Source organism: Microtus pennsylvanicus, chromosome 6, assembly GCF_037038515.1.
Source record: "Microtus pennsylvanicus isolate mMicPen1 chromosome 6, mMicPen1.hap1, whole genome shotgun sequence".
In the NCBI taxonomy this organism is placed as follows: Eukaryota; Metazoa; Chordata; class Mammalia; order Rodentia; family Cricetidae; genus Microtus; species Microtus pennsylvanicus.
In genome coordinates this window covers 28,490,282-28,503,315 of record NC_134584.1, presented here as the reverse complement: position 1 = coordinate 28,503,315, position 13,034 = coordinate 28,490,282, and the positions used below count along the sequence as shown (strand labels likewise).

Here is a 13,034-nt window from a genome sequence, read left to right as displayed (position 1 = left end):
TCACCTTACCTAATTTTAGAATTCAGTTATTATTTAATTTTATAAAATAAGTTGGGAAAGTGCTGATGTGTTTCTTTTTTTGACAAAATAGTTAAGGATTTGAGCAACTCATCATTAAATGCTCTGGAAACCTGATTTAAAAAGGTGTTTTATCCCTTAGCCTTTTGAAAGAAAGTTTTAACTTACTGAGTGAGGTAAATAATTTATAAACTATGCAAACTGCTTTCCAGAAAATTTGTATAAACTTTTTTCCTTATTAAGAATGTAAACGTTGCCTGACGGAGGTGCGCATGCCTTCTCCCAGCACTTGGGAGTTAGAGGCAGGCAGAACTCTGGGAGTTACAGACCAGTCTGGTCTACGAGAGCTAGTTCCAGGACAGGCACCAATGCTATACAGAGAAACCCAATCTTGAAAAGCAAAACAAAAAAAAAGTAAAACATTTACCGATTCAATATAATTTTATTTCAATTTATAATATATCGGTTTACTTGTTACTTTAAGTTAATAATTATTTTAAATATGAGTTAAACTTTTCTGTATTTGTTGGCTGTTTAATAAAAAATTGCTTATTTTTAGTTCTTAAAGTAATTTTTGTCTTGTTCTTGATACTGTATATAGAATATGCACATATATACAACATATTAATAATTTTATATACCTTGGTATATAAACAATAATTGTATACAATATATACTTATGTAGTAACATATTTATGTTCTCATGAAGAAATTTTGGATAAACTTTCTCTTTTCTCAAATCTCAGACACAGGTTTTTCTCATTCGCTACTAAAATTTTGTAATTCTATTGTATAGATTATTTATCATTCTTAGATACTGATTTCAAGGAGTCATCTTTTGAATGAAAATTAAAACTATTACAACATTCCAAGAACAAGTATAAAGAAATCTTAAAAACTGAATCACTGGATGATGCTCTCTCTATAAGATTACTAGAAAATAGGATATTTTTAGTATTAACCCAGATTATCTAGTAACTACAAAGTAAAAAAAAAAATACATGCTGTATTTAGATCAGTGAACACAGCAGATGGTACTACCAGTCCTGTAGACTTCCAAATGTAATACATGACAAAGTACACATCACTTAAAAGAATATCCTTGCAAAACTCATATAACACATAAATCCCTTAAAACATGTTTTTAGCTGAAAGAAAATATGAGAACAAACCAAGTCATATTATGAGAACACAGTAACGTCTGGAATATGACATAAAGACTGCTAAATCCCCACTACACACAATTAAGACAAGACTAGTCGATAGACCTGTCGTCCAGCTACTCAGGAGGAAGGAAAGTTCAAGGTAACCAGAGCAAGTTTACTGCCAGTTTGGGTAGCTTAAATTCTGCCTCAAAATAACAAAAAAAGACTGTAATTATTGTTCTTGAAAATTTGTTTTTTAAATATTTATTTAAAGAGTATAAGAATTTGTACTGCTAATAAATTACTTAGTAGTTGTGAGACAGTATATTCTTTAAAAGATAATAGGTATAAACAAACGTTTTGACAATAAACTGAGAATAGTAATTCAATTCAGAAAATTCTGCATTAAAACCTTAATTTGACAATAAACTGAGAATAGTAAATCAACTCAGAAAATTCTGTATTAAAACCTCTAATTTTCTTTAGTTATAAATATGAAATAAAATGATACTGTAAGAAGAAACTCAACTAAAAGAGTTCTAAATTTCATAACAAAATATAATTACATAGTAACCTAATCAAAGACTCAATGACAATGCCTCATTTACTCCAAAGATAAATCCCAAAAAGTAATTTAATGTTTAAAATGATTTAAGCCACAGTTAAAATTTGACAAAGTGAACATCATTTTGTTTATGCTTAAAAATTATTTTTAAAATGAGCTTGTTTGGAATTAAGGTTATTTAGGTATATCCAATATTTAATGTAATTATTTAGGTAACAAACAACTTTCTTACCTTGCTGCATCTGTTGATGTGTTGTGTAACTTGAAGGATGGGAATATGGCATGTATCCTGCAGGGCTCTGTGGGGCATATGGACTAGGCACTGGGCTATTTTGTTGTGGCATAAATCTGTTCCCAGAGCTTGTCTGTGGTGGCACAAACCGGCTAAAACCCAAAACCCAAATGAAGTATATCAGGAAAAGAAATCAAAAGGCTATTCCTTGAAATTTAACTGTGACTAAGTTCTTTGGACTTCAATTTATGTATAAAATCTACACAAACAGAAAATAGCAAAATAATACATAAATTATTCACACTGATCATGAGTCACATCAAATAACTAAAAATTCACTTCTTTAACTACGTAAAAATCAGCATTCTATTTAGAAAAAACAATCTATGGCTCTTAAGGTCTGTTTTCCAAATTTTGTTATTTATAGAAAACCTACATCAAACATTACTTTTCTCTGTTTTAGGTGGTAATGCTGCTGGGAATTAACCTTCTGAACCAAGGGTTTTGTAAATTTTAGGTAAACACTCTACTAGTGAGCTACATTACCACCCCAAACATCATTTATTTTATCAAATATTTTTCTATGTGAAATTCAATTACTAATATGGTAGTTTCTTTAGTTAATATATTATATTACAGTAATTCTACACTCAACATTTTTAGGTGAATGTTCATGAGTGCAGCTAAGCATGGAACTATTTATATATAATTCATGATTATTTAAATGTATATACTTGATATTCAATAGCATATTCATTCACCACAGAATTCAATATTTAATATATAACATATACATAACTATTTATTTACCTGGAGGGGCTATGTGAGATAGTGGTTTGTTGGTAATTGGAAGATGCAGGACTGTGCATGGAATTCTGAGAAAGTTTATACTGAGACATCATCATTCCTGTGCAATAGATAAAAAACACTATTATTTTCTTCTTACAATAAAGAGTTAATTCATTCTTTTAAAACCATTTAAAAGTTCCTTTCTTCCATCCAGAAATAATTTTGTTTTGGGGAAGCAATATACAGCTACTAGGCAAACTAAATTTCAAGAACCATCAATTTTATTAAAACATAATTTTAATATAACCAGTCTAGTACTGAACATAGAGATGTTGCTCACAATTTTTAGAGAGCTAGGAATTGACACAGAACATCATACACTCTAGGCCGGTGTTAAAACTGAAGTACACCCCCAACCTTATACACATCCCGTTAGCCTTTAGCCTTAGGACTAAGAAGAATTTTCATCTAGCTTTTGTCAAAATTCTATATACTTCTTTTAATATAGGCCTCTAACTAGTTTATTGTTATTATATAGAAATGTTTTTTTTTAGCATGTACCTCTCCTGTGCTTAGGTACTTAATTTCACCAAGTTAATTGTTTCACACCTAGGTTTTATTATTAATTTATCTATGGACCAAACATTTGGTTCATGCAATTTCCATCCAAAACTCTATTAACAAAGCATGATATTCATATGTCTTCTAAAATAACCTTTTGTTACTCAGTAAGGATTAAAAGAATATTTCATTAGTAAATGAAAACACGAGAACATCTTCATTTTCTTTTTTTTTACAGTTTATTTTTATGTGTATGAGTGTCTGCCCACATGTACATATGTGTACCATATGTGTGCTAGGTCCCCTTGGAGGTCAGAAGAGGACACGCGATTTCCTGGGATAGGAATTAGATGTCAGCAACCATGTGGGTGCTCAGATCCTCTACAAGAGCAGCAGCAAGTGCTGTTACCAACTGGGCCATCTCTCCAGATCTAGCTTTTAGATTCTTCTATTTCTTTTCAAGCAGGACATTGCTTCTTGATTCATGCACAAATAGCATTTTGTTATTTTAAAAAAAGCAGCAGAAAAAAATCAGTTAAATCAGAGATAAAATTCTGCAACTAACCCTGACTTTCTTATATGGCTTTTGGGAACTGCAATCAAATTAATATTTAAACTTTATTGCTTGCTGTTGACATGAAAAACAAAAGGTTTATATGTTTATTTGCCAGTAGCACTGCAGAAGGGACGATAGCTCAACAATCAGTAGAATGATGTGAAGGCTCAAGACCACCTCAAAGACTACTAAAATATGAACATCAGTACGAAGCAGTTTTATTCCACAACTTAATAATTTAATGACTATAAATACTGTTCCTGGTTGTCCTTTTTTGTTGATGAATGGGGAAAGCAATGTCATAAGACAGAAATTAAAAAATTTCTTCCTCTCAATTAACAGTCATCACTTGGGTAAAGCTGAAATGACCAGTTTGAAAGTAACGACCATGTAAAAAAAGAGGCAAATAAAATCAGAACAGCTCTTTCTGATTACCCCAAGGTTCCAAAGACTATGATTACAGTGACGTGCGTATAGTAAAATTGTTGTGTATGAATCACATTTGCATTTAACTACAAAAAGTTATCTTTCTAAGGATGGGATACGGCTCACTTGATAAAGTACTTGTTCTGTTAAAAAATAAATATGAGGGGCTTGAGTTTAGAACTCTGGTGATGTAGGAGGGTTGCTATCTGTTGCTTTCATTGGCTAATTAATAAAGAAAACTGCTTGGCCTGATAGGTCAGAACATAGGTAGGTGGGGAAGACAGAACAGAATGCTGGGAGGAAGAAGGCAGTGAGGCAGACGCCATGGAGCCAGCCGCCAGGTCAGACATGCTGAATCTTTCCCAGTAAAACACCAACTCGTGGTGCGACACAGATTATCAGAAATGGGTTAATCAAGATGTGAGAGTTAGCCAATAAGAGGCTAGAACTAACAGGCCAGGCAGTGTTTAAAAGAATACAATTTGTGTGTTGTTATTTTGGGTGTAAAGCTAACCATGCGGGAGCTGGGCGGGACAAAAAGCAGGCCTGCTCGCCTTATCACTACACTCTGGTACCAAAATAAAGAGCTTGTTGTGGCCACACACTTCTAACTCTAGCGCTGGGGTAGGTTGTAAGAGTGAAGACAGGTGAGTCCCTGAAATTCAGTAGCCAGCTAGCTTATGCTAGAAGATAAGCTTCAGATTCAGTTAGAGATTCTGTCTCAAAATATGAAAGATGCAAAGTGATTGTTGTGACATGTACACACACACACATGTACAAGCACATATGCACAAACCCACAACATAATAAATATCCACATAAATTATCCTTTGTTTTTAAAAATGACAACAGTATTAACAAATTGTTTTAAAAATTCTACTTTTCCTTTTCACAAAATAGGATATATAGCAATATACAATAATTATACATTTTAACTAAAAATGTATACAGAATCAAACAAAATGTATAACTTAAATAAGGTGAATGCTGTAAAACCTTTTATTATAGTGATTTAATATCCAAATTTATACTTAAAAATATAGATTACAAAAAATGTAGCCCTAGTATCCTTGAATCATTTTATTTATCCAAAATTATATTTACATTCTCTTAACCTTATTAATTCTACTAGGCCTTCTTTTAAAGTTCTATTCTCATTATTTAAGAAATGGTTTACGCATGTGTTTTTGTGTCTACATTTGAATGTAGCTGTCTGCAAAAGTCAAAAGAAGGTATTAGATCCCTTGGAAATGGAGTTACAAAAGCCCAAAGCAGAAACAAGGAATAGTATATGCTTTTAATTAACATCTGGGCCATTTCTTCAGTTTTCTGTAGTGATATTTCATTTGTATTTTAATAAATAAAGCTTGCCTGAAGATCAGAGAGTAAAACAGCCCCAATTGTCAGCCTTACAGACCAGGAAGTGGTGACACACACCTTTAATCATAGCCCTGGAGAGGAACATAAAACAGGAGGGGACAGCTCTCACACACAGTCTCATTCTAAAGTTTCTTGGAGGCAGGACTGCCATTTCACACTGAGGTAGAGGTAAGAGCCAGTGGCCTTGCCTTTTTGACCTTCAGGATAAACCCCAATATCTGTTTCTGAGATTTTATTCATCATGCTACAGTTTTCTATTTTTTTTTTAAATCAACACTAACTTTATATTCTCCTTTAGCCCCAGCACTTTCAGAATGCATAGCTTTATTTCCTTTCATCACTGTTTAATGGATCTGGTTAATCCACAGCCATGCTCTGTATATCTGTTTTCAACTGAGAGGTAAGAGGAACATAACTGAGTTGTGAGGAATAGGTAGGAAATATGTTAATTGCTTTAACAAAACAAACAAAATAAAACAAAAAATTCAATTCACATAGAAAAATATAAACAAAATAAAACAGTATTATTTAAAAATATTCATATACAAAAAAGAACTAGGAGATATAATAGAAAGCTGCATGGAGACATTGCTGAAAAGAAAGCTAAAATGAATCTGATGATATTTTTTAAAAAAGTGAACCAATTAGCTATAACTTGGACCTTTCAGAATTGCCTAAACTATTCCTAGTTTAACCTTGAGAGTAGAGGATAAACTTGGATTTGCTAAACACAGCTAAATTCTAGAAGGCAATGTTTCTTTAGCTTTTAGGTACAGTTAAATACATAACAATTATATCTGTGATAGATATTAAAATTTAACCTGCCTTATAATACTTAGAATAAATAAAAGCTTTGTTACTAACAATATTAACTGAGTTTTACTGGTAAGGCAAAATGAGTATTATGTCAATTCATAGATAACCATGAACACTATTACTAAAAATAACAATATATCTATAAAACATATGCTCAAATGTTTTCATATATTTTCATTACTGAAAGATTTCTTCCAAACTTTCTAATTTTCTAAAAGCAAAATTTCTAAAGTTCACTTAATAAATACATTTTAAGAGACCTTAAAAAAACCTCAAAATTTTAATTTCCAAGGAATTTAATTACATATTAAACCACAGGACTAATTACTAAGTTTCCTTCTCGCTCTTGTCTTGATGCAAAATATAAACAGACATTTGTAGGTGAAAAGCCAGCTAGTTAAAGACACTTGAATTTAATCATGTGTAAAACAAGTTCTGATACAGTATCCACAAACACGCACTATAAAAAAAGAACCTCACCACTTTGTACATATCTGTTCTGCATGCTTTTCTCCCTGAAGACATTTGGACTCCTTGCCAGGACGGCCTGCAACAAGACTGGTATATCACCTTCTGGGTCATCGCTCCCAAGGTTATCTTTCAGTTCTCTGGCATTGAAAAAAAAATTATAAGCATGATTAATTTCTTAAGAAGACTTATAGAATAAAATCATATACTTCAGTAGGCCCAAGGCATAGATTTTCCCAGAAGAAAGGAAATTATCAAAAACAACAGAGAGTAGTGACTATAGACAACAACCCCACTTCATTTTTCTAGGGCATGGGAAAGGGAAACTGAAACCATAATCTTACAAAACAACACGATTATTTGAATTTTCATGTCAATTTTAAGAAAGAAAAGCAGGATCTATTACATATTAATAATTAACAGATACAGAAGTGTTGATAATGTTAAGAAGCTACTATTTGAACTTGGAATATTTGTTTTGTTTGGTTTGGTTTTTGAGACAGGCTTTTTCTATGTAACAGTCCTGGCTGTCCTGGAACTCGCTATTGTAGACCAGGCTGGCCTCAAACTCACAGAGAGTCGCCTGTCTCTGCCTCCCAAGTGCTGGGATTAAAGACATGTGCACCACCACTACCCAGCTGGAGTTGGAATATTTTGACTCTCCCTTATGTCTGAACATGAAAAGAATGCGACTTTCTTAAAACTGTTCTCTCAATAAAATAACCAATGTTACAATATTGATTAAGAGAATTGGTTAACATACAGGTTATGTGATTTTTCTATCTTACACTGGTTTTTCAAATAAAGTCATAGTACGAGGCAGAACCAAACAAGTGATAAAAATAAACACAGTAGCAATTCTCAGAAAACATCTCAGTAATTGGCAAATTAGACAGGGACTGTTTGGAAACAGTGTCTTCAATTTTTTTTTTCCATTCAAATACTAAGCCTAACCCTGCTTAGTTTCTGAGCTCAGTGGGCATTGAGTGTGTTCATGAAGGAATGGCAATGGACTCTATTTTGTTTACTATATTACCACTGCTCTATACCCTGCTTCACCTTGGTAGAAGTAGAGAACTGATCTCTGAAAGTTATCCTTTGACCTCCACAAACTCACACACCCTGGCACAAACATGGGCAAACACAGAAACTCATTGGATCCAACAATAATGACCTAAAATATGGCACCCAACAGAGACTCAATAAATTCCTGGGAATAATCTTAAAGAAACTTCCTATATAATAAATCCTAATTTTTTACATGCCTTTCCCTTACCCCTTTAAATATTCAGAAACCACTGCAGAGTATATATAGGCATAAGCAACTATGTAATATCTACACAATGGAATTTCTAGAGTAATTAAAACATGAACATTATAGTTCCTTCTGGTTTGTAAGCAGCCATTTCTTAGTTTCTTCACCAAAAAGTCACATTTAATAAGTTCAACTAGTCAACTTGGAAATTGTCCCTCAAATATGTACTGCATCTAATATGCTTCATCTTTTCCCTAAATCTTTAAACTTGAAAAATTAATTATGAATGGAAGTTTATATGAATACTATTTAATAGTAGGTTATAATGGTATGAAAGTGACAGATCTTACTTGAGAAAAGCTTGTTATTATATGTGTGCATGTACAGGTATGTGCATGTCATGACACACATACAGGGCTGGGAGATCTCTACTTTTACCTTCATGTCTATTCTGGGGACGGAACTTAGGTCCTATCAGGTTTGAGTGACATTTACTTTAGTCACTGAGTCCTCTCTCTGCACCCAGATGTTACTGTTAAATACATTCTGTGCTGTTTAGCTTGTAAAGTATGCATTACTTTTGGATTGAAAAACATATTAAGTACATCCTCATTGTTTAGCTCAATTTTATTTTTAAAAGTCTACTACATAAGCCAGGCAGCGGTGGTGCACGCCTTTAATCCCAGCACTTGGGAGGCAGAGGCAGGCGGATCTCTGAGTTAGAGACCAGCCTGGTCTACAAGAGCTAGTTCCAGGACAGGCTCCAAAATAAACCCACAGAGAAACCCTGTCTCGAAAAAAACAAAACAAAAAAAAAGTCTACTACATGAAAACACACACTTATGTTGAAATGCTATTGTCAGTTCCAAGAAAAAGAAACATTTTACTGCCCAAGGAGTTAATTATACTCAGAATTGTATTCCAGTGTCTAGAAATTTACTAGATTACTCCAATACTATGAGAAAAAAAGAAGATAAGTTTTATGAGCACATTTAAATCTTTATGCAGATGTTATCAGTATCATTTCCGTAAATTGAAAAGATCTGCTTCAATGGGTATGGGTCTATTGTCACAAATCGACTATGGCCTACCTAAATCTCTTTAATGTCTCTTCAAAATTGGCTATAATCTTACTTGGCTACTGACATTTTCTTTTCTTCCTTTTTAGAGAGAGGGTTTCACTAGGTAGTCCTGACTGGCCTGGAATTTGTTACGTAGACCAGGCTGGCCTAAGACTCAAAGAGATCTGCCTGCCTCTGTCTCTGGATGCTGGGATTAACGGCATAAGCCACCACTCCCGGTCGGGTACTGACATTAAAAACAATGTATGGACTTGCGTGATAACTCAAGACATATTCTAGTCCTTGCAAGGTTGGCAAGAAAAGGACAGTTGGTCCAAGGTCAGACTGGGTTTTAAGGTGAAGCTGTCTCAAAAACCAAAGGTAGGTTGTGGATATAACTTTACTATCAGTGCATACCTATCATATATGAGACCCTGGAACTGAGTCCCAACACCACATAAGCCGAGCATGGTGGCACATGAAATACTCAAGAAAAGGTTGCAGAACATCAGCTGCACGGCAAATTCAAGGCCAGCCTGGGATACAGGAGACCCACCACAAACAATAACCTCCCTGCCCCAATATGAATCTGAATGCTTGGGAAATTACTTAAAAAGGAATGCTGATTTTTCTTAGCAAGACAAAAACTTTTTACTTTTAGATATAAAACTGATTGTACTTACATGTGATCTGTTGATACCTGGTTGAGACTATGGACAAGCTGTGAAACCAAACTGTCATCCCTACAGGCCAAAAGGCAGTTCACCTCTTCTGCTATTCGTGAGTTAAAGAGGAGGCTCTTTGTAGTTGTTGCAGGTAAAGGAGATGGAAGAGGCAGCTGGTTCAGGACTATTCAAGGGAAAAGCAGATTATTAGAAATTGACTGACTATAAGAAGTCTTTCTATACATATGTGTGCTTATATAAATTTTAGGACTAAAAATAAGTTATAAGTATCAACGTTACAAATGACTGAAAAACATTACTCTTCACTCTGAAAAAAAATCTAAATTAACCCAAGAAATCAGCCCTCTCAAAACACCACAGGCCACTGCAAACCACAGTACTAGAAATTACTTAGCTTCTTTGTAGTCATGCTTAATTTTCATTTAGAAACTTGAATGAACTAAATAAAAGACAACTTTGAGACATAATGTTGGAAGGTAACTTATCTACACGCTGGATCAGATTAGTAGCACTCTCAAGACAAATACCAAGAACACTACCTGACTCTATAGTACAATGATATGCAATATAGTTTTAAAAGCTTAAGAATAGACAAAAACAAAGAGCTCACAGTAGAATATTCAGAGTACAACATTCCTAAAGATCAATAAAAATTCCTGCCATAAATTCCTAAACAGTTTTTTCCACTCTACTCTAAACAGCAAACAAACAAAAATAAATATTTTGCAGCTTAAATTATACTATTTAATGTTAGCACATTTAATGAGGATTTGTTAATTTGTCTAAAGGTTAAAAAATTCCAACTAAAATATCAGGTATCACGCTTTTGGGGTAATTTCAAACCAACTCCACAGTGTAAGTATCACACTGCTTCACCAATAGGCAACATGCTATTCAAAACCCAGCACCACTAGAATTTAGGTAAGATGGGCTCTCAAGTTCTCACTGCTAGAGAACAATTTCAGGTGCTGTTTTTATAAATGCATTCTAAAAAAGTCCTTATTCTTATTTGTCAACAAGTTTCTTTAGTTTTGGCATTTCTTAAAGTTTTGTGTCATGTTTTAAAAGTCTTTAGGAAACAGAAATTAATTTATGTATTAGATAGCAATATTAATTTTGCTACTCCCAGAGGTACAACAACCAATTATATTGTTTTTCTGTTCTTTACAACATTAAAGATAATTTCAAGTGTCTCTAAAATTGAATGTTCGCAAACAACAAAACTTAACCTAGATAAATTATCCAAACTTACGGTCTGTGAGACTAGCGATCCCCGCAAGAGTAGTTATGGGGACATGGGGCATATCCCCATTCATCCTGAAGTTCTGGAATGGTGTTGCCTAGGAAAGTACTTAGTTCAGGTGCCAGCTGTCATTACTTTCCATTTCCCAAACTCTGCAACACACACACAAAAGAAAACCACATATTATTTGTGGAACTATGTCAAATATATGACTAGTATAAGAATGCTTAATCATTTAAAAACTAAAAATCTCAGCTTCTATTTGTTCAATCTATTTAACAAGTCATCTATATATACCACAATCAAAGAATATGCCACCAGCCTGGTCTACAAAGATAGTTCCAAGACAGCTAGGACTGTTACACATAGAAACCCTGTGTTGAAAAAAAAACAAACAAACAAACAAAAAACCGCATCACTCAACTATATTAATTTCACAGGAATCTAAGGGTATGAAGAGTATAAATTGGCAGAAATACTTAGAAATTTCACTATAAGTATAATTATTAAATTATACTTATTAAATTAAGAGTAATCTGTAGAAATACTACTTTCTACTAGAAAGATCAGCCAGTGCTCTTACCTAGGAATGCTATTTTTTCATAGACTTGTCACTTTCTAACAAAAATTATTTATATGACAACAGAAATAAATAATGTTAATACAAAAGCAAAATATCCATTATGATACTAATAAATAAATCAACAAATTATACTAAGTAATAAAGATCTTAAGAATGGCTTGTGGTTTAATGAAAGATTGCTTAATTACAAGATACTACTTCAATTTAGTTTACTATAATGAGTCTGAAGAACCTGTAAGTACTTGCCAAGGATTTTTTTTTGGGGGGGGACTCCTTTTTAAAAAAAAAATCATTAATTTACCTTCAAATTTTATGATTCCTTCGTGCAAGGAAAATAAATGCAAATAAAACAAGTGGCAAAAATTATAATAATATTCAAATTGGTATGGGTCTGCAATAGAATATCTGCTGGCAGGTTTGTGGAAGACTTTGTATCTCACAGCAAACTGTAATGCACGTGCAATCTGGCCTCGAGAATTTCACTTTTAGAAAGCATCTTGGCTAGCCTGGGTTTTTTGTTTTTCCATATGAAGTTGATTATTGTTCTCTCAAGGACTGTGAAGTATTGTGTTGGAATTTTAATGGGGATTGCATTGAATCTATAGATTGTCTTCAGTAAGATTGCCATTTTTACTATGATGATCCTTCCTATCCAAGAGCATGGGAGATCTTTCCATTTTCTGGTATCTTCTTCAATTTCTTTCTTCAAAGACTTAAAATTCTTGTCAAATAGGTCTTTCACTTCTTTGGTTAGTGTTACCCAAGATATTTTCTTTGATTTGTGGCTATTCTGAAAGGTGATGTTTCTCTGATTTCCCTCTCCGCTTCTTTATCCTTTGTGTATAGGAGGGCTACTAATTTTTTTGAGTTGATCTTGTATCCTGCCACATCACTGAAGGTATTTATCAACTGTAGGATCTGGTAAAGTTTTTTGGGTCACTTATGTATACTATCATACCATCTGCAAATAACAAACGTTTGACTTTTTCCTTTCCAATTTTAATCCCCTTGATCTCCTTATGTTGTCTTATTGCTATTGCTAAAACTTAAAGAACTATGTGCAAGAGTGGACAGCCTTGCTGTCTTGTTCCTGATTTTAGTGGAATCGCTTTGAGTTTCTCTCCATTTAATTTGATGTTAGCTGTCGGCTTGCTGTATATATATTGCCTTTATTATATTTAGATATGATCCTTGTATCCCTAATCTCTAAGACCTTTATCATGAAGGGGTGTTGAATTTTGTCAAATGCT

The 13,034-nt window shown here is 33.4% G+C and overlaps 1 protein-coding gene across 4 annotated transcripts in view; it reads right to left on the bottom strand.

Annotated features, from left to right (window-relative positions):
* The window catches only part of Nipbl (NIPBL cohesin loading factor), a 159,347-nt gene that overhangs the window by 83,740 nt on the left and 62,573 nt on the right, over positions 1-13,034 (bottom strand). For all 4 annotated transcript variants that reach the window (XM_075975919.1, XM_075975921.1, XM_075975922.1 and 1 more), the window contains exons 2-6: positions 11,211-11,353; positions 9,956-10,121; positions 6,969-7,096; positions 2,771-2,867; positions 1,961-2,112 (exon numbers count right to left, since the gene is read on the bottom strand). In XM_075975919.1, the coding sequence (XP_075832034.1) occupies positions 1,961-2,112; positions 2,771-2,867; positions 6,969-7,096; positions 9,956-10,121; positions 11,211-11,274 (607 nt within the window). In that variant the 5' untranslated portion in view covers positions 11,275-11,353. The remainder of the gene's footprint in view (positions 1-1,960; positions 2,113-2,770; positions 2,868-6,968; positions 7,097-9,955; positions 10,122-11,210; positions 11,354-13,034) is intronic.